Source organism: Rutilus rutilus (assembly GCF_951802725.1).
Source record: "Rutilus rutilus genome assembly, chromosome: 20".
In the NCBI taxonomy this organism is placed as follows: Eukaryota; Metazoa; Chordata; class Actinopteri; order Cypriniformes; family Leuciscidae; genus Rutilus; species Rutilus rutilus.
Window position 1 is genome coordinate 3,201,607 of NC_140225.1, and position 22,577 is coordinate 3,224,183.

General features: G+C 37.4%; 1 protein-coding gene across 1 annotated transcript in view; it reads left to right on the forward strand.

Annotated features, from left to right (window-relative positions):
- Positions 1-18,445, forward strand: part of kcnk12 (potassium channel, subfamily K, member 12) — a 45,798-nt gene extending 27,353 nt beyond the window's left edge. The window contains exon 3 of the mRNA XM_084391767.1: positions 16,410-18,445. Coding sequence (XP_084247893.1) covers positions 16,410-17,302 — 893 coding nt within the window. The 3' untranslated portion in view covers positions 17,303-18,445. The remainder of the gene's footprint in view (positions 1-16,409) is intronic.
- Positions 18,446-22,577: the final 4,132 nt, after the last annotated feature.

Genomic DNA, 22,577 nt, shown 5'->3' on the forward strand with positions numbered 1-22,577 from the left:
CTTTGCAGATCCTGCACTTCTGAGCATTATTGAAACTTTTAGCATCTTTTCATCAAATTGAAAACTGTCAGGAGATTCAGCGTGAGAACTCTGCAGTGCATCAGCATTATTCTTCATATATTGGACATGGTGTTCCCTCCCATGTGCCGGTGTAAATTTAGATGCGTGTGCTTCACAGAATCAAAGAGCTTTTGCATCTAGTGTGAGCAAAGTTAGTCTCAGCTGGCAGATACACGGGCCGTCACAGCCCAGTTACTGGCCGTCTGATGCTAATTGCAAACAAAACTGGAAAGCGGAATTTATTGATTTGAATTTTTATTGCACTTTTACAGGTTTTTGTCCAGGGAAACAAAACTGTTTTTAAAAGGTACTATATTACACTGAATTTTTTACAAAGAAATGACCAGAAACACAATGAATTAAATGTGAAATGTTGAAGTAGAAAGACTAAAATAGTATTTTCTTACTAGTAATCTTGGTTTTACTTACAACTTTTTTTTTTACAGTGTATAAGCACATTAAGAAAGAGTTAGTTCTTTGGATTTGCTAAAGTTTGTGAAGTTAATGCCATTAAATCTCTTATATATTTTAGATATTATTCCTCTTTTATTTTAAGATAATTCGAATTTTAGTTTGAGACACATAGACAGACAGTGAAATTAACCAAATAAAAGGAGTTAATTTCCCTCAAATATCACTGCAAGTTCATTGTACTCAACAGAAAAAAGTTAAGTGAACTCAATAAATGATTATATTAAGCTGAACATAAACTGAGCAGATTTCTAGTTCCCTGCATGCTTTCCGTCGGATTGCGTAAGGAGAATAAATGTTGAAATTAAATGTATTTTGAGTGCTTTTGCACATGATTAATAAAGGGAAAGACGTGTTGGTGTTTAATCTTCTGCTATGTTGGGATTTATAGGGGTTTCTCCTATATGTCTTCATTTTGGTGAACAATATAGAGCTTTTGGTTAGATTGAGGATGGACTGCGAAATTTAAAGACTACATTTACACTCACCTAAAGGATTATTAGGAACACCTGTTCAATTTCTCATTAATGCAATTATCTAATCAACCAATCACATTACAGTTGCTTCAATGCATTTAGGGGTGTGGTCCTGGTCAAGACAATCTCCTGAACTCCAAACTGAATGTCAGAATGGGAAAGAAAGGTGATTTAAGCAATTTTGAGCGTGGCATGCTTGTTGGTGCCAGACAGGCCGGTCTGAGTATTTCACAATCTGCTCAGTTACTGGGATTTTCACGCACAACCATTTCTAGGGTTTACAAAGAATGGTGTGAAAAGGGAAAAACATCCAGTATGTGGCAGTCCTGCGGGCGAAAATGCCTTGTTGATGCTAGAGGTCAGAGGAGAATGGGCCGACTGATTCAAGCTGATAGAAGAGCAACTTTGACTGAAATAACCACTCGTTACAACCGAGGTATGCAGCAAAGCATTTGTGAAGCCACAACACGCACAACCTTGAGGCGGATGGGCTACAACAGCAGAAGACCCCACCAGGTACCACTCATCTCCACTACAAATAGGAAAAAGAGGCTACAATTTGCACAAGCTCACCAAAATTGGACAGTTGAAGACTGGAAAAATGTTGCCTGGTCTGATGAGTCTCGATTTCTGTTGAGACATTCAGATGGTAGAGTCAGAATTTGGCGTAAACAGAATGAGAACATGGATCCATCATGCCTTGTTACCACTGTGCAGGCTGGTGGTGGTGGTGTAATGGTGTGGGGGATGTTTTCTTGGCACACTTTAGGCCCCTTAGTGCCAATTGGCCATCGTTTAAATGCCACGGCCTACCTGAGCATTGTTTCTGACCATGTCCATCCCTTTATGACCACCATGTACCCATCCTCTGATGGCTACTTCCAGCAGGATAATGCAGCATGTCACAAAGCTCGAATCATTTCAAATTGGTTTCTTGAACATGACAATGAGTTCACTGTACTAAAATGGCCCCCACAGTCACCAGATCTCAACCCAATAGAGCATCTTTGGGATGTGGTGGAACGGGAGCTTCGTGCCCTGGATGTGCATCCCACAAATCTCCATCAACTGCAAGATGCTATCCTATCAATATGGGCCAACATTTCTAAAGAATGCTTTCAGCACCTTGTTGAATCAATGCCACGTAGAATTAAGGCAGTTCTGAAGGCGAAAGGGGGTCAAACACAGTATTAGTATGGTGTTCCTAATAATCCTTTAGGTGAGTGTATGTGGACTTTTATTTCAGTCAGAATGAAATAATTTCGATTGATGAATCCGGACGCAGTATTTACATGAAGTCTAAATAAAGGTGTGTTTATATGCCACAAGCTTCAAATCAGATCTGAGTTTATATGATGTTAATCCAATCAAAATGCACGAGTCAGCTTAATAATGATTTCAATTAAGTTGCAATTAACAAAATTTGACGTCTAGTTTTTTTGAGTTCTGCCAACTTATTAGTGCTTACATGCTTTTCTATTATTCTCTATTATTTATCAGATAAATGTGTTTGGTCCCCTCTTCTTGTCCTAGTGGGAGATTCTCCGCCAGGATAAGCTTAAGATGTCCTAAGAACATTTCTGAAAGTCAAATGCACCACCATGACATCGTCTGAAAGGGTCAGTGGTAATCTATATTACGAATTAACTGGTGATGGATAGACACGATTTTCTTAAATGCACGAACTATATGTGTGGTGTTAGCCATTAGCTTTGACCTTTTCCCGGCTCTCCCTCTCTCTGTTTCACTTTCACGTTAACTCAACCATGTCTCTGTGCTTACGTCTGCAAAATATCTCCGCCTCCTCTTAATTTATGAACAGCGTCGTAGATCGAGTGCTCTCCACTCCTACTGGGAAAGAGCAGGATTCTCGGAGCGTGTCGTGAGCGCTATCAGAGTATGAATGACTGTAATTGGCTCTCTAACGCATGATGTGTTTTGTATGCTGTGCTCATTGAGTCATATAAAAGATTTTATGCAGATATAAGTGCTTTTGTTCAGCCTTTAGAAAACACCCAGAGGGGCAGGTGTGTTTGCTCGGGGAAAGTGATGCTGTCTTTGTTTTGAACAGCGTTTCTTGTATATAAAATGCCAAGCAGACAAGAATGGATTTCTCTCACAAAATACATTTGTGCAGAGCTCCAGGTCTCCGAGGCATTCCCTGTTTTTTAACAGGCTCTGCATCCCACAAAAAGCAGAGAGAAATGTATTGAGAAACTCTCGTAGTAAAAAAAAAAACAGCATGTGTTTTGTTAAGGATAATATGTATGTATCTTGTATGTTTTTTTCTTTTTCTAATAAGCCACTAGAGACACTGTGATATGGATCTTCTTTTCATTAGAGTTGAGGAATACTGTAACATATGAATTACAAAAAATCATATTCAGAATTAGTATTTTTGTCTTGATTTATAGTTAAAATATCAACAACAACAAAAAAATGCATTAAACAAGATTCATGCAACAATATTACGATTGTATTGTCTCTTTAATACAAGTATTATGTTGTTTTTCTCTCTCATCTAGTTATAGAAATACACTATCGTTAAATTATTTTTATGTTATGTTCTAAGATATTATCTTATGTTCACCAAGGCTCCATTTATTAGTTAAAAAAATACAGTAAAATCAGTATTATTGTGAAATATTATTGCAATAGAGATTGCAATGAAAAATACAATAAAAACCAAAAAATGGTAAAATAATATTACAATTTAAAATAACTTAAATTTCTATGTGAATAAATGTGATCAAAGCTGAATTTTCAGCATCATTACTCCAGTCTTCAGTGTCACATGATCCTTCAGAAATCACTCTAATATGATGATTTGCTGCTAAAGAAACATTTCTGATTATTATTAATGTTGAAACCAGTCGTGCTGATGTGTTCAGGAACAGCATTTATTTAAAATAGAAATCCTTTGCAACATTATAAATGTCTTTACAGTCACTTTTGATCAATTTAATGCATCCTTGCTGAATAAAAGTATTAATTTATTCATCTAAACTTTTACTGACCCTAAATTTCTCAAAAAAAATATTTTCTTGTTTCAAGAAATTTTATATTACGGGAAATACGATTTCAAAAAGAATAATTAAAGCATAAAAAGTAACTTTTACCATTTCTCTGCATAAAACACATGCATGGCCCACTATATGTGTGCATTATACAAGACAATCTGGATCTTTTTGTAAAAAGTCCTAAATCACAATTCTGTTTTGTAGTGTTAAACTGCATGAATAAAGGACATGAACCTTTCCAGGGATTTATAACTTCCACTTCAACAGCTAAGATATACGCTCTCAGCCAGCCTTTCCTCCATGATATCTATAAATATGTCATAGACCTGAGTAATCCTCTGACAGCGGACTGCACAAACAACTTTAAAGTGTCTGTGGCAAAACAAGTCTGAGTCGATAAGGAAATAAAAGCAGAGAGAGAGGCAGCGCTGCTCAGTTTCTCCACAGTAAATCAATAGAAGGAACGACTGAGACGTTGAGCTCGCCTCTGTATATTGTGTGTAAAATTAAATACTGAAAGACACTCGAACAAACCAGACTGTGTTCAGGCCAGATGGCCACTAACAGGGAATATCTAATGCAGGAGAAGCATCTCCATTTGTTCAGCTTTAGTGAATGTGGGCGCAGAGCTGGAATTGGTTGATTTGGATGTTTGCTGAGCTGTTGTTGCAGTCGTCACTGATGGAAACCCGCAGTGTCAGTCTTTCCTCCTTTTCCGCAGTCATTCCAGTGAAATCTTCTTTTCTTGTGCCGCCATGATAATGATGGGGATAAGAGTAAATTTGACCCTGGATCACAAAACCAGTCACGAGTCGCACAGGTTTATCTGTGGCAATAGCCAACAATACACTGTATGGGTCAACATTATTGATTTTTCTTTTATGCCAAAAATCATTAGGATATTAAGTAAAGATCATGATCCGTGAAGATATTTTGTAAATTTCCTACCGTAAATATATAAAACATTTATTTTTGTGAGTGAATGCAGCACAATCGTGAACATAAATGAACAACTTTAAAGGAGATTTTCTCAATGTTTCGATTTTTTTGCACCCTCAGATTCCAGATTATCAATAGTTGTATCTCGGACAAATATTGTCCTATCCTAACAAACCATACATCAATGGAAAGCTTATTTATTCAGCTTTCATATGATGTACAAATCTCAATTTAAAAAAAATGTGCCCATGTGACTGGTTTTGTGGTCCAGAGTCACATATGTGTAGAACTTTTTGATAAGTTTTATAGTTGTTTTCCAGCAACAGTGCAGATAAATTAATGCAAAAAGAAAAAAACAGTCAACTTTCACAACATGGTGACCAACGCATATTGGATTCTGCTGTTTATCTCACTCTTTTGACAGTTTTTGAATCGTTCAGTGAGCTTTTGTTCAAATGCAGTCGGAGCCTCTTTTTTTAATGCAGCATCTTCACTTGTTAAGCTTTGAATGTAGTCGCCTCTACTGTTCGAACGCTGCGTTTCGCACATCTCCGTACGCTCTCAATGAGGTGTGTCGTGGCAAATTCAAAGTTTTTTTTGGTTCAGGTCTCAAATAAGTTTCTCAGAGTCGAGGTTCCAGGTCAGAAGAATTAACTTTATAGTACAGACAATAAAAGAGAAGCCGGCTGGCCATCCGAACATCTGAAGTTACATTGGCCAGTGTTCATGTCTTATACTTTTTTCATATCATCAAGTCTCCAATGGATACTCTCAAATCTATCTCTTCCCCTCTGTCACGCCTGGTGACCTTGACACAGTTATCTCTATTGGTCAAACATCTCAAAACCTTACATAATGGTGTCCTGTTTCATACAGTATTTTGACACCTTGCATTTCTTATGCATACTGGGTATTTTTCCATTCTCTCATCGTTTTCAAGCCTATTTTTTCATGCTTGTCATTTTCATTGCATCATACTTAGAGAAAATTCTCCAGCAGGTGAGCTTTTCAAGAGCGTTTTAAGACGAGATTTAAAAACTGAGAGACTAGAACTGTTGCGAACTTCTACAGGAAGAGAGTTCCATAAATGGGGAGCATCATAGCCAAAAGCTCGTGAGTGACCCCATAGAAGTTGTCCGAGTGCGTGGCAGAACAAGTGTAAGTGCAGAAGCAGATCTTAGAGTGCGGGAAGGAGTGTGTATATGAAGAAGATCTTGAAGATATGAAGGAGCCAAATTGTTAAGTGCCTTGTAAGTTAAAAGTAAAATTTTAAAATTCACACGGAATTTAACTGGGAGCCAATGCAACTTCTGTAAAACAGGAGAAATGTGTTCAAAAGTGGAAGTTTTGGTAATGACTCAAGCTGCAGCATTTTGCACTAACTGTAATTTATGAAGAGATTTGGAAGGAAGCCCATAAAACAAAGCATTACAATAGTCGATTCTTGATGTTACAAGAGCATGCACAAGCGTAGCAGTACTCTTGAGTGAAAGGACAGGACGCAGACGATTTATATTGCGAATATGGAAAAATGCAGAATGGGTAACTCTATTAATGTGAGATTCAAAAGACAGAGTTGTGTCAAAAATGACACCCAGACTTTTGACCTGATTCGATAGAGGAACAGAACAGTTATCTATTTCCACAGAAGAAATATTCGACTTACTTATTGTATTTTGAAATACTTCTTTAATTGCAAAAATACTTTATATTTGTAAAGATTTCCCCCTTCAGTGTAGTGAAGCCAAGAGCACAACTCACAGCGTGTGCCCGTCACGCTCTAGAAAGAAACATTGCAATATAGTCACAGATGCTACGATACATTTCCAACTAGTTTGAAATTTGGCCGACCGTCTCTGACAAGCAAAAGCAACAGCCAATGATGATGTGACAGAGTGAAAGCATTGAGCCAAACCTTTGCAAACGTCTCTCTCTCCTTTTCCCAGTTCTGTGTAAATCAGTGCTGAAATAACTGCAAGTCCATGTTGTGTGTGTATGTTGTCAGCTCTCGTTACTATGTGACTTGCACAACAGTACAGTAAATGCTTTTATTGACAATTTACAGACAGTCGTGTATGAAGAGATCGGCTGATTTCACCATTGCTAGTATTGATCGGATGCCTTTCTTGTGGCAAGCCACCATATAAACTCATACGCTTTACTGTGCAAAATCAATAAATAATAAGTATGCTTCATTGCTCACATGCAGGGTGTTTTTCAGTCTGATAGCACAGCAAAATAAGTTGGATTTCTTAAGGTCACGTTGACTTGCTGCATGAGATACTAGCACAAAAACTTTAACAAACTGTAGACCAGGCAAGAGACATGACATATATATATTTTTTTACGGTAAAATTGACATTTAAATATGTGACCCTGGACCACAAAACCAGTCACATGGGTCAATTTTATGAAATAGAGATTTATACATCACCTGAAAGCTGAGTAAATAAGCTTTCCATTGATGTTATACATTGGCTGAGATACAACTATTGAAAATCTGGAATCTGAGGGTGCAAAAAAATCAAAACCTTGAGAAAATCTCCTTTAAAGTTGTTCATTTATGTTCACGATTGTGCTGCATTCACTCACAAAAATAAATGTTTTATATATTTACGGTAGGAAATGTACAAAATATCTTCATGGAACATGATTTTTACTTAATATCCTAATGATTTTTGGCATAAAAGAAAAATCTATAATTTTGACCCATACAATGTATAATGTTGGCTATTGCCACAAATAAACCCATACGACTTATGACTGGTTTTGTGATCCAGGGTCACATATTATAAAAAAAAATATTGTATTAAAAAATATTGTATGTATATATTTCTTTATATTAAATTGCTGTGCTTTACAGATTTTCTGTCAGACTGTTCATGAAAGAATTGCTGAGACAGCATTTATCTCAGCTGTAGATCTAAAGTGAATTTAAAGTGTAAATCAATGTTTTAAAATGTTACCAAAACATTTCTCATTGCACAGCTGCATAACTGTCTCTGAGTGTTTAATGATGTAAATTAAGTTTATATTTAAAAAAAAAATTCCAGGTAACTGTTGAATTTTTGATTTATTTTATTTACCTTTAAAGAACGACTACAGCCACCAAAGCAGTGATTGTGTACCGTTTTACTTCCACTGTGAATTTAGTTCAATTTAGAACCATATCTTCTTATGTTGCGTTTTCAAGTTCTTTAATTTTGTTCTTGCAACATGCATTCTTAAAAATAAAGCTTATTTATTGGCATCAATGGTTCCTTGAAGAACCTTTAACATTTATGAATTCTTTATAGTAAAAAAAGTTTTCTTTATAGTTTTTTTTTTTATGTTCTTCACACTAAGAAAAAAATGGTTCTTTTAACTCTTTCTCTGTCAGCGTTGTAATTTTTATTTTATTTTTTCACACAAATGTTATGGCCCCTGAAATATTTTGTTGTATGAATATCTGGCCATGCAATATATATATATATATATATATATATATATATATATATATATATATATATATATATATATTAAAAAAAAAGTTTCATTTTTGCTTCATGCATTCTTTCTTTTTTTATCAACACTTGAATGTAAGTTTCATAAATAAGCAACATTTGGAACAAAAAGCTGAGAAAATCTTCAAAGACGTGCATAAGCAATGCTTTCATTGCTTGTTTCTCCTTCTTTTATGTCTCTCCTTCCCTGTATAAATGGCATTGCTGTGAAACCCTCCTTTGCAGGGTTCTGTTCAGCAACAAAAAAAAAGTGTGTTTGTGTCCCCATGAATAATCCGACGCATGATGTGTACGAGGGCGAGTGATGGGCAGATGGTGGTGTAGTGAAGAGAGCGAGCCAGATTCTTCTTACTCAGCTTCTCCTCCCCATCTCACCCAGGACCCGTTCTCCGCAGACCCCCTGCACTCCAGCCGGTGACTAATGATTTCCACAGGAAAAAAAAAAAACCCATCTCTGTATTTTATGTATCTGGCTTGATACTCGGATCCCTGAAGACGGCAGGACAACTGAAACGGTCTCTGTCCAGGGCTGCGAAATGCCAGATTGGTGACATTATGCCTCTTACTGTCACTGCGAACAATGATGTTTTTATGTGCTTGCTGGCTGTGTATGTGTTTTTTTCAGAGGTGCTAAATAGCTAGACTGTGCTGGCATATTGTGAGGCAAAGATTGCTGCACGCTGCATTGTGTTTGGAAACGAGCTAAAACCATCTGTCGCAGTGAAGCACTCATATGCTATTCATTTCTTAAGAGAAAACTGACTTACTGCATGACATACCAGCACAAAAACTGTATCACACTGAAGGCCAGGCAAACGACATGATGTTTACCATATTTTACAGAACATAAGTCGTTTGTTTTTATCTGAAACATACCGTGACTTATATTCCAAAGCAACAAGCAAAACATTGGATCGGTGCCAGATGAGAGAGGAACACGAGCCCAAGGTTATTTGCACAGGCCATTTACATTGGTGGTAGTTTCAGTTTTGCTTTAAATAAAATTGTTTAGACTTGGCGTTTATAATGCATGTTGTTTATAATGAATGCCACTGTAATTTGTTTTATACATATATTTTTCATTCTTGTTCTGTTTTGAATACTGTTCAGTTTAATGTATTTGTTGTGGATTGAGTGGAAAATACATTTTAATAATGTTGATAATGTTATCAAAGTCCCCATGTGGTGAAAATCAAGTCTAAATATGTCTATGTGGTGTTTTTAATATGCTTTAAGACAAACCATGTGTAAATTCATAAGTCGACACCATTGCTGAGTATTTCCTCCTTAAAACTGCAGTGAACCAAAGACAGTCTCAAACACACGCTTTGAAATCGCTGGTGTTTCTGACGTCACAAACTACCTTGTAACCAATCAGATCAACGTGTGATCGTCAACCAGTGGATCTCTGAGCTGAGTGAGTGAGTGGAGGCGGGGCTCATTTGCATATTCATAGAACCACGCATACTAAATGAGGCAAGGGTGTCGAGTTACATTCAAGATATTTTAAGGCATGAATAAAAAAAATTCAAGGAATTTTTTTTTAAATATGTAATTTTGGTGGTCAAAGATGAGTTTTAAGGGATACAGTTATTGACTACAGAGGGACTTTAAATGTTTTGTTTTATTTGCCAGTGCTATTTCTCAATAGTTAAATGGTTTGGTAAAAAAAAAAAAAAGCAGTATTCTTCCATATATATAGTGCAGCTTTTTTGTATATGTACGAAATGAAAACCCAGACTTATGGTAAAATATGCGACAAGAGGGGTTAATTGTCACACTTTTTCTTTCTATAGTGAATGTTTTTCAGGGTAGGTTTATTTTTGAAAGTCAATTTCTATATAGATACTCTTGAACTCTTGGCTGCAAAAAAAGCTGAACATTTCCAACATTATTGAACAGACAGAGTTGGTTGAACACACATTGCATGTATAGTGGGGCATGTTGTCACACTTTATGGAATAAATTGGCACACTCCAATAATGTCCTGCTCTACACTTTTTATTTTATTTTTTATTTACGTTCATGCATTTGGTAGACGATTTTATCCAAAGTGACTTACATTGCATTCACTATACATTTTATTAGTTCATGCATTCCCTGGGAATCAAAACCCATGACTTTGCCGTTGCTAGCGCCGTGCGCAACTGTTTGAGCTCTAGAGACGAATATAACCGTCCTGTAGCTCAAACAGTAGAGCGTTATGCTAACAACACCAAGGTCATGGGTTTGATTCCCAGCGAATGCATGCATAATGCATAAAATGAAAACCTTGAATGCAATAAAGCAAGTCACTTTGGATTAAAGCGTCTACCAAATGCATGAATGTAAATGTCCTGTTTCACTTGCAAATGCGTTATATTTAATAGAATTGTCCAGTTAGTCCATGCTAAGAGCATCTCCGTCCATTGAAGGCCATTCAAAATGATATGCGTATTCTGATCTTTTAAATCTCAGATATTCATTATGTTTTTTCTTGAGGCCAATTAAAATTTTTGATCTCTCAAACTACACACTCCTGTGATTCACATACTCGCTTTCCGCAGGAATTATAGACCTCCTTTGGTTACTTTACAGAAATAAAATGGGTTGTGAATTTTGATTAATGTTGCTCGCTAATTGTTAATTGCTTTGATAATTAACATTATTTTCTGAAAAGAGACTTTTATTGTCATGCAGACCTCAAAACTAAATATACATCTGTGGTGGATTGTTTCCAGATTGTCCTGAATATCAAATATATATAAGATCATAAAACAATGTCATTGTTGAGTTGCGCAGCAGTTTTGAGTCGTAACTCTCCACAATGGCGATGGATGTTGCAGGTTATTTTGGGAGTGTTTGCTTCTCTCCAGCTCTGTCCCTGAAGTCTCTGGAGATCCAGTCTGAAGTGTTGGCTCTGAAACAGCACACAGAATCGATGCTTCGGGGACGGAGGTAACTGAGATTTTAATGAAGGAGAGCTGGACAGCCCTTGGCAGACGAAACCTCAATGCCCTCTTAACAAGAACACTCTCCAGGCCAGTGGAAAAACGAGTAGGGTTAATTAATTAGAGATGAACGGCCAAGAGGCTAGATTTGATTCTGTTCTCTTTTCCTCTTTTTCTCTTTCTAAAGACCCCCGCTTGATAGTGCCATGTGGTTTTATGCCCGAGCGAATGGGCTGTTTTTCAGGAGAGGCTGTTGTGCATCAGGACGCTCCCCTGCTCAGCCTTATTATTATTTTTTGTTGTGTGTATGTGACTATTGAAGTCGTACAGTGTTTCCTAGACAGAGAATGTTTTAGTTGTGGTTGTTGGATAATGTTTCAGTGCCTCCTGAGGCTAAAAGTCTTATCTAACAGTCCAGAAAGCATCATGGGGTGTTTCCATGGGCATTTTTGGTTCTGCAGACTTTTTATTTTTTTATTTATCTACCCATGTCCAACAGCTTACAGTATATATTGTGATTTTCATTGTAAACCTTTTTTTCTTTTTTTTATAAAATTGCTGAAAATTCCTTTGATTTGCTAAGGCTGATTCAAAGTAAAATCTGCAACTAAAATAAAACAAAATTATGTTACAATTACTTTGTAACATTAACTGAAATAAAATGTAACTTAAAGCTACAATATGCAAGAATTTTTGGCCTCTAGAGGGCGCTACATTCCAAACAACAACAACAACGGCGTAGCTTGATGACGACGTGAAGGAGCGTGGAATGATGGGAACTGTCGTTTTAAACTCCACCATGGATGTAAATCAGTCAGACGGGAATCGAAAAATCATGTTCATGGATGAGGCTAAGTTCTTTTTTTATAATGACATGCTTTTTGTGGCGAGGGGGGCGTGGTTCAGCGCGGTCTGTAATGGGAGAGAAGAGACAAACAAGTAGGTCAAGTGCAAATGACGAACACCTGTGTCTTATTGCTGTGATCCGCGTGGAGAGACCGCTTACAAGCCACGCTGGAACGAGAGAGAGACTGAAGAGAAAATTGGACGCAGAGAAAGAAAACCGGTGGATCCGAGCTCTCATTTTTGAACTGTTTCGTGCCGTCGCGGTTGCCACGGTGAATGCGCGTTGTGCACGACTTTTGGGTTTTTTTGCTTTATTTTAATAAAGTACAAGTCCCAGTCACGCCGACCCCTGTCTTCTTCCTTCCTGACTCTTGAACCTTATCACACTTTTATTTCATTAAAATGAATTAACCGCAAGAAAAGTAAGGTTTATTACTAAATTGGTTCTCATAGATGTTACTGTATGTCGAATTCATTGTTGTGATAACGCGGCGCAGTTTTACGTGTTCTAAACAACCATTGTAAAAGAACATTCGAACATACCCACATCATTTGCCAAAATACTGATTAATCTTTATGTATAACACATGCTATATTTATTTACATGGCCATAAACACCAGACGTGATAAACAATGTCAATAAACTAAACACAAATCTAAAGCAATAATACTTCCCTTCCATAAACATAACTATTACAGAATGCTACATTTGGAAAATATAAAATTAAGCATGCTTTGTCGACAGAACCAGCTGCAATCGGTAAAGAATAATAGTGTTCCATAACGACTGCAAGAAACAAGCTAACGTGTGTTGCTTGATAGACGCTACAACTACAACTTCCGCATTTGTCCAGGACTCCACGCAGTACGAGTGGAAACCGAGGGTAACGCGGATATGACGCAATTGACTGGCGACTCCCAGCTCCCCCCTGCTCTAACGCCCCGTTTCCTTGGTTAAAATCGCAATTTTCTCACGATTTAAAAATAGTTGGAAACATTTGGGATATTGTAAGTAATCAATTTAACAAAATACATAACACTGGCCTTGAGATTATGGGATATTTTAATGCAAAATTCTTGGCTGAAGATCAGAGTCATCACGCCGGTAATGGAGACGAGTTTGTTGAGGATCAGTGCCGATGGCTGTCGTGTCGATGAGGCCTTCACAGACGTGTCCAGGCGCAGGTCCACCATCTTATCTGGATACGGCCCGGGTCCGGCTGATTACAGTAAACCTCGGAATAAACAGAAAGACTAACATTAGCGTAGATGCCATTCTTCTTATGATGTAACGAGTACATCGGGTGGTATAGGAATTAACAGAATTTCACAGAATGTTACTCTACTATGCAATGAACATACTTGCGTTGTGCATGAAACAACACATGAATTCAAGCTTATATAACCAGAAGTGTTTGCGTTCACATAAGCTTACTTGAAATCTTAATGCTATTCTTTTTCAGCAGAGTTCATTGTGCTGTTTCTCTTTCTTTCTCTCACTTTAATCAGTTGAAGTGGCAAAAGTGTTGCTTAAAAAAGGGCTTTATCTTTTTCTCCCAGGGATTTTTTAATTATTCAGAAGACTCTATTCGCTGATGTGTTCCAGATGCAATCCTCCAGAAAACATCCTCTTTAATATATAGCCCTCTAAATCAGTTCCAGCTACCTGTCAAAGATGAGCTAGTTTAATCACTGGGATGTTCGTACATGTGGCAGCGTTGCTGAAGGTCAGTCTTTATTGGAATAATCAATTTTTGGGGATATCAGCTAAAACAAATTCCCAGCATTCGCAGTCAAGTCGAGTCAAGTTAGAGTCAATGATTTTGCAACCTTCATCTGGACAGCGAAAACCATCACATTCTGCAGAGAAATCTCTGAAGACTTCTTCTACTCATAACCTTATATCAATAAATATTAACATAATACTGTTCAGCATACGGGAGAATCTCACAAAAATGCCACATTTCTTACATTTCATTAGTAAAACCTACTGTAAAACTGTTTTTTTTTAAAAATCAGCATAAAATAAAGGCATGCAACTACTGTGTTTTGTAAAATTGGTAACACTTTAGTTTAAGGTCCAATTTTCACTATTAACTAATTGCTTATAGGCATGCATATTAGGCTGTTTAAGCTCATATTAATGCCTTATTCTGCATGATCATATTCTACATACCCTTAAAGCCCAATATAAACTTAACAACTACCGTACTAACTATTAATAAACAGAAATTAGGAGTTTATTGAGGCAAAATGTGTTATAGTTAGTTATGAGTGAGAATTGGACCCTAATATAAAGTGAGATCATAAAATTTAAATAATGTACCATTTTATGCTTCAAAGTAATGAGAATATGGGGAGGAAATGAGTTTAAGGGCCTATTTTAACGATCTGAAACGCAAGTATCTAACGCGAAACGCAAGTAACTTTGTGGGCGGATCTCGGGCGCTGTTGCTATTATTCCGGTGGGATAAGTGACTCTTTTGCCCGACGCAAATCTAAAATGGGTTGGCCTGAAGTAGCTTCATTACTCATAGGTGTGGTTTGGGCGTAATGTGAAATAAACCAATCAGAGCGTCATCTCACATTCCCTTTAAAAGCAGGCGCGCTTGTTCCATGGCGGATGTCTATTATAATGGCGGAATGTCTTGCCACTATTGGTCAAACAGGTTTGATCCGTCATTACTTCAATTAGCCTGAATAATTTGGGTAAATGTGTAAGCTAGATTTATGCATATTTTTTCACATCTTCATGGACACCACAATGATTTCCCTCGTGTGGTAATATTTTTCCTTGTAATTATGTATGGTTTGCAAAAATGGGAACTGCTGCGTCTGTGTTGATGAGAGAAGCAAAGTGTATGCACGTTCTGCACACGCTATATTATTGCCAAGCATGCGCCCTCAAAATAGCATCTGAATAACACGTTGCAGTTTCAGAAAACAATTCCGCAACGGAATTGTTTTCTGAAACTGCAAAATAGCACCAGGGAACGTTTGCGCCGAAACACGCCTCCTCTTTTCGCTGAACCGCCCCCGGGAGCGCAAGTTCATTCCCTAATTTACCAACGTGCGTCTGTGGAGGGAAAAGTCCGCTGTGCGTCGGGTGTAAAATAGGAATAATACATGCGTCGGTGTACAAAGTCAATTGCGCTGGGTGCAAGATAGGGCCCTAATAGTCATGAAAATGTCAAAATGCAAAAAAATCTTAATTCTCTTACAAACAGGCCTCATTTTCTTTATATAAAATATATTTACTGTACACAGACATGTTCTTGACAGATTTACCCTTACAATCTCAGAAGGCACAAAGGCCTTAGGGCAGTACCTTTTTTAAAAGCCAAGTCAAGTGACCTTTATTTCTATAGCGCTTTATACAGTACAGGTTGTATCAAAGCGTATTTACAGTGATAACAGGAAAATGATTTAATGATGCAAACAGAGTTCATTTCGGCTGTACGGCAGCTCTAAAAGAAAATAGTGTCATTATTCAGCTGACGTCACTTCAGTGTTGATTCAGTTCTGTTGTAAAGATCATCAATTATTAAACTAGTTCATTTCATCTATAAAGCAACTCTGCAGAAAACAATGATGTCATCGTCCAGCTCAGTTCTTTTCTAATCCAATCGTGTCAGTGCAGTCAAATCAATAATATTGATCTGACTGTACTTTTGAATAATAAGTGACCACCTCTGTACCTTATTTACCCCTAAAGGGTGCATATTAGACCTAAAATGGTACATAATAGTAGTTTTTTTTTTTTTTTTTTAAGAGTACCGCCCCAGTGACAGCTTTTGTACCTTTTTTGGTAACACTTTACAATAAGGTTCATTAGTTAATGTATTAACTAACATGAACTAACCATGAGCAATACATTTGTGACTGTATTTGTTCATCTTTGTTAACATTAGATAATAAAAATACAGCTGTTTATTGTCAGTTCATGTTAGTTCACAGTGCATTAACTAATGTTAAGAAGATTTTAATAAAGAATTAGTAAATGTTGAAAATAACATTAACAAAGATTAATAAATGCTGTTTAAGTGCAGTTCATTATTAGTTATGAACCTTATTGTAAAGTGTTACCCCCTTTTTCATATAAGAGTGTATGCCTCTGTAGCAGTGCTCATTGTAATGAGCTCTTTTTGGTCTTTTTCTCCGCAGGATTCGGGATGACCACCCCTGTGACGGTAGCTGGAAAGATCTTCTTGATCTTCTACGGTCTGTTAGGTTGCGCGGCCACCATCCTGTTCTTCAACCTGTTTCTGGAGCGCATCATTACCCTGCTGGCTGTGGTGATGAAGGCCGTTCGTCTTCGTCGTCTGAGGACCAGTGGTCTCCTCCCGCCGGGAATCTGCCAGGACTTCGCTGCAAGCACGTTGCCAGGCTGGAAGCCCTCGGTGTACCACGTGATGCTCATTCTGGGTTTATCGGCCATCGTGATCTCCTGCTGCGCGTCGGCCATGTACACCCCAGTCGAGGGTTGGGCGTACTTGGACTCGCTCTACTTTTGCTTCGTCACCTTCAGCACGATTGGTTTCGGGGATTTGGTGAGCAGTCAGAGTGCTGTGTACGACTACCAAAGCCTTTACCGGTTGGCTAACTGTCTCTTCATCTTGGCTGGAGTGTGTTGCATCTACTCTCTCTTCAATGTCATCTCAATCGTTATCAAGCAGGTCCTCAACTGGATGTTGGGGAAAATGAATTGCTTGTGTTGCCAACGCTGCAACAAAGCAAACGCTTTCTTGGGACGCCGCAATGCCATCAGGCCCGGCTCACGCCTCCGAAAGGGACGATTCGGGCAAACGCCGGACTCGGACGGGCCTTGCGATAGCGACACGGAGGGCCGTAGACTCTCGGGTGAGATGATCTCCATGCGGGATCTGACGGGATCCAATAAAATCTCACTGGCCATTATGCAGAAACAGCTGTCGGAGTCGGCAAACGGATATCCCAGAACGGTCTGCGGAAGCTCGAGGCAAAACGGCTTTTCCGGTGGCGTCGGTGCTCTCGGCATTATGAACAACCGATTAGCAGAAACCAGTGACTCTAGGTAGAGCTAACTTTAGCCTAAACAGGGTAAGCATCTCAAAAAAACGATTATCTTTAGCAGTAAAACCTCTCCAACTCTCTCTGGAAGTAACGCGGTTTGGATTTGCGATTGATTTAGTTTAAATTTCCCGACTCTGTCTTGAGCTTGTGTAGAACAGCATGACATGCATGAACTGTGTAGGATATACATTAGGGTTTTTGGACTGCAGCACATGCTAGGAAGTAATGGTGCATTCAGATCATGTTAGAAAGATCGTATTTACGAGTTAAATGCACATGAACGGCACCACAAAGTCATAATTACGATTAGACACACTGAGTGAGAAAACATGTCGGATGCAGCGTCTGTATTAAGTTATTTTGTTTTAAAATAATCATTTTTTTAACAATAAAACTAAGTTGCATGTACAAAATACCCCGTAGTAAAATATCATATACTAGATAATACCGATAGTATTGTACAATTACTATAGCATATCTAATAAATCAGTTTACTGCACCTTCATAAATTGATAAAAAACGTAAAAAAAATTACATTAAATTGTAAATGTAGTTAAAAAACATCATGCAGAAAAGGCCATCTTGATCCGACCAAATTCATTTGAAAGCACCTGACGTTCCCAACTCGTAAATACGAACTTCCCTGGAGGACTTGCTCGCACCACAAGTGACTTTACATATTCAAGTAATCAACCGTTTTCTAGAATTTGTAGACAGTACTGTACTACATTAACTAAACCTGAACGAACGCTCTGAAGTTAGACTTGACTATCCAACCAGTGGCTATTCATATGAGTAGAGCTTTTTAAATCTCAAATACGTAGAAGTAGCATCCTTTTTACTCCGTTCGGATAGCACACTCGATTTACAACTATGCATCATCTCCATGTCGCAAACATTTTAGTTTTTACCAGTGCTGTGCATTAAATGTATGTACTTCACTCCTCAATGAAAAGTCCTTACTTTTAAGTGTGTGTTTGTATTTGGACATACTACAAAATCTCAAAATAACACACAGGCTCACTTGTTATGTACAGTTTGTTCATGCACCTAGAACTGATGATGGATATTATGCGAGCTAGTATACAGCATTACTTAATGAGCAAAAGCTTATTTCTATACTTGCAAATGACGACTTTACAGTATATGCAGATTAGAAGTTGGGAGGTTTGTACTGTATAAGCGAGTGCATTTACGGTACCCCTTCAAATCGGTGTTCCTGTCAATAGGGATCTCATGGAAAAGAAGTGCCACTGTTGGAAAAATTCAGCTGAGGGTTTTACACCCTCGCATAGTAACATGATGAGATGCACCAATGAGAACTTCAAAGCCAAACTCTGTTGTTCCCCAAAGAGGAGAGAGGAGGAGCTGAAGAGATGGAGTGAGACAGAGTGAAGGAGAATAAAGTGGAGAACCCCTGAGAGAGAATATGAGCCATCTATCAGCGCAGAACTAGACTTCCAGCGGAGCTCATCTGCCAGACCGAACGTTAGTGCCCTCAACCCCTCCGCTATCATCTTATTAACAGCGTCTGTAGAGTAAGGAAACGTCCGCTTAGGTGATATTTTCTACACCTGTCCTGAAAATATCGTGTGGTAGGATGCCTGGTTTTCAACAGAGAAAGCTTCTTATAGAACAGTCTAGAAACATTTAGAAAGAAAACCAGCTTTGTGCATGCTATATTGTTCGACACAATGAATGTGTTTACATGCACAATCCTGCACTGAACGCAGACGACGTGAGCTTAATGAGATTTGCGTGAAACGCACATGAGATTTTGAAATCATTTTCTTCAAAATGTAAACACAAACTGAGTAAAGCAACAAAATGCTGGTGTGTGTGTGTGTGTGTGTTTACATGTAAAGTGGAATGGGTGTAATTGGTTTAAATCAGTTTTGCTTTAACCTTTTGCAACCTTCCCGGTTAAAAGAACATGTCAAGCTGTTTTTGACATGACCTTCGATCACGCACGTGAATGCACTCATTAACATACTTATTACGATTCTGCTTTGCATTTAAATGGCTTGATCGACATTCTGTCATCTTATTCAGTGTGGACGTGACTGTGTCCTGAACACTGAATCCTGATCGTTTCAAAATCTCATTTAAAGTGAGTGTTGGCAGTCTCATGATTTGCACAATTCCCTAAAACAGTTTTTTTTAATAAGCAGATTTTTGATCATTATCAATATTTCGTTGTGCATGTAAACACACTCATATACTCATTTGCCCTCATCTCATTTTGTGCAATTTTGAAACATGATTCTGCACTGGTAAACGCCACAATGCATTACACAAAGCTGAACTCTAATTAACTTCTGTTGCTTTACAACAAAGTCGCTCATGTTGTCTCACATCACCAACTCTCACGGAAAATGAATGACTTCCGGTTGCTTTCTCACTGCAAATCTGCCTGTGCGAACTTCCCCGGTCCCCAAATGATAAATTTTAACTGCTTTAATAAAACAAGCACATAAAAGGAATATAAAAGACCTGGTTGATGAATTGCAATAGATGCTAAATGAGCTGTCGTGCAGCATGTGTGTGTGTGTAGTAGCAGGCAGAAACATATGCTAGTGTGCAAATCCTGACATAGGAAGAGTTGAGGAGGGAGAAAGACAGGAGAAGAGAGGGAAAGACTTGATAAAGCATCAGCACAGATGTATTTGCATTAGCTAGCTCTCTCCAGGTGATCTATAACATCTCTGCTCAGCTCTCTTCTGCTCCAGAGACGCACAGCTTACATTAGCTGTCTCATGTCTGCATTCACAACACACAAACGCACAAAAACACACACACACACAGCACACTCTCTACCTATACTCTTATCATCAATCTACCTGTATGTTACTCAAACGTCAATGTAAATAGTGCGGTACAGTCAAGCAGAACAATTTCTGATTCTTTTTGCATATTGCAAAAGGGAAACCGTGAAATGACTGAAGATTTCGGCTCTTGCTTATAATATACAACCTCAGGTAGTTCAAACTTCTGATAGTTTTTTTTGCATGCTACTACGGTAAAGCCATACGAGAGCCACTTGTATCTCTTATAGGTCTATTTTTATATACAAATATGTTGGTGTATTACATCTGGCAGTGTTGGTGGACTCGGCTGGAGCAAACGACGTGTTTGAAATGTAATGAAGACCAGGGGTGGGCGGTATGAACAAAATGATCAATCTCATTACGAGTATGTTTATGTAGCGGTATATATCATGTCAAAACTGGTGACTGGTTTCTAGCTCATCTAACTTGGTCATTAGCTGGTCCAAAACCATATTTGATCAGCAGTAAACCAGTTACCAGCTAGTCGTGCCATTTTAAGGTGGTCATACTGCTTTTTGGAACATAATAAGCATGCTGTATACCGTATATGGTATTATATATATATATATATACTGTATATACTTTTTATTCAAATTATTAATTATCTTTTATTTTATATTTTTAGTTTTCATTTTAATTAGTAAATTTTTTTCTTTTTTATTAGTTTTTTATTCTTTTTAAATTTGACTATTTAGGTTAAATTATGTTTATTTAAAAATTTCAGTTTGATTTTTTTTTTATATATCCAGGTAGTAATTTTAGTGCTTCAACTTCAGTATTAAAAAAAAAGAAAGTTTTTAGCTAATATTTATATTTTATTTTATTTCAGCTATTTTGATTTACAAAACATGTTTTATAGTAGTTTTAGTTAATGATAATATACCTTATACCGCTGACCCCTAATGACGACCTACAAATTTCACATCAGATTTGTAGAAACCTGCTAGTGCCATCATGAACTGAACATATCATTGCGCATGAGTGATGTACATTAGAGAGAGTTTGAGATGCCAACATTGCAATGGAAGTGCAACTCAAAACGTATCTTGGTATGAGCTTGTGAAGGAACGTGTTTCCGCAAACCTTGAAATATTTAAAATAAACGTATTTAAGACTCAGTTTGTTCTCTTAAAATGCATGCATGGCTCGATATCAACTGCCTTATTTTGTTCCTCAACCACATGTAACTATTATGTAGATCTGACTTAACTCTGTACAGTAAATCTTTTGCCTTTTGCAAAATGAATCTCCATTGATTGCAATGGATCTAACTGAACTGAAGTCCTCCATTTTCCCCAGGAGTTGGGAGATCTGGGAATTTCACAGTTGTATTTATTTATCTCTCTTTTTTTTTTTTTTTTGTAGCCTATATAAAACAGACTCAAATAACCTGTCCATCATGTTTTCCTTTGTGTTTTTACAGCAATATAAAGTCCAGTATCATTGTCACAAAGCTTTTCGATCTTTGTAAGATGGAAACCAGGTTTAGATTACAACTGCTTTCTGATTCAAATTGTTTTGGTAAATGCATGAAAAAGACATCAATCAGAGAATGACATGAAAATTACAGTGAAAGGGACTTTCTGGAAATGGTTTCTTTACGTGTTTATACTGAATTTTAGTGACCGCTGCAATTATAACACACATTTCTTCTCTCACACTCACAGTCAAGGTAAAATTATTGTTAGTGGAAGTTTGTACGAATTAGCCACCAATTAAGCAAAATGTAAAATATTTGCAAATTGGTGTTGGAGAAACTGATCTTCTTGCCCATCCAATATTTTTATTTTTTTATCTCAAGGTATAATGATTTTGTATTTAAATAGGTTGTTGGTTAGAAGTTAAGCAGTTAACATAAATGATATCGCTGGAAGCTTCTGTGCAAGGTTTGATCGTGGCTGTGAGGTTGGAGACGGTCGTAACATTACGTTTTATGACAGAACAAATAATGCAATATTTCATGGTAGAACTGTAAGATTGAATATTTAACTCTTTCCCTGCCAAAAAAAAGTTGCCCCCAGAATATTTTGTTGGAAATTCTGAACATGCAATATATCAAACGAAAGAAACAGAGCCTCTGCTTTTAAACAATATATTTTTTTCTAGCTATTTATTCATGCTTTATTTGTATCAATGCTTGAAAATGGGTACGTTTTATTTAAAAAAGCACCAAAAAAAATTGGAACAAAAAATTAAGAAAATCGCATTTTTGTCAAAGGCCATTTTTCGGATCGGATTCAGAACGATGATCAAAACACAGAGTAGATCGAGTCCATCAAGACCCTCAAAGCTTCACAGTCCTGTACCTCGTCCTGGGTCGACATTTCATTCAGTAACATTTGATTTAAATGCTGTTTAATGTTTAATGATGGAGTTATTTTACATGTTTTTATCGCTTGTTTCTGCTTCTTCTTCGCCTGTGTTTTGATCAGGAGACTCTGTACTCTTTCGG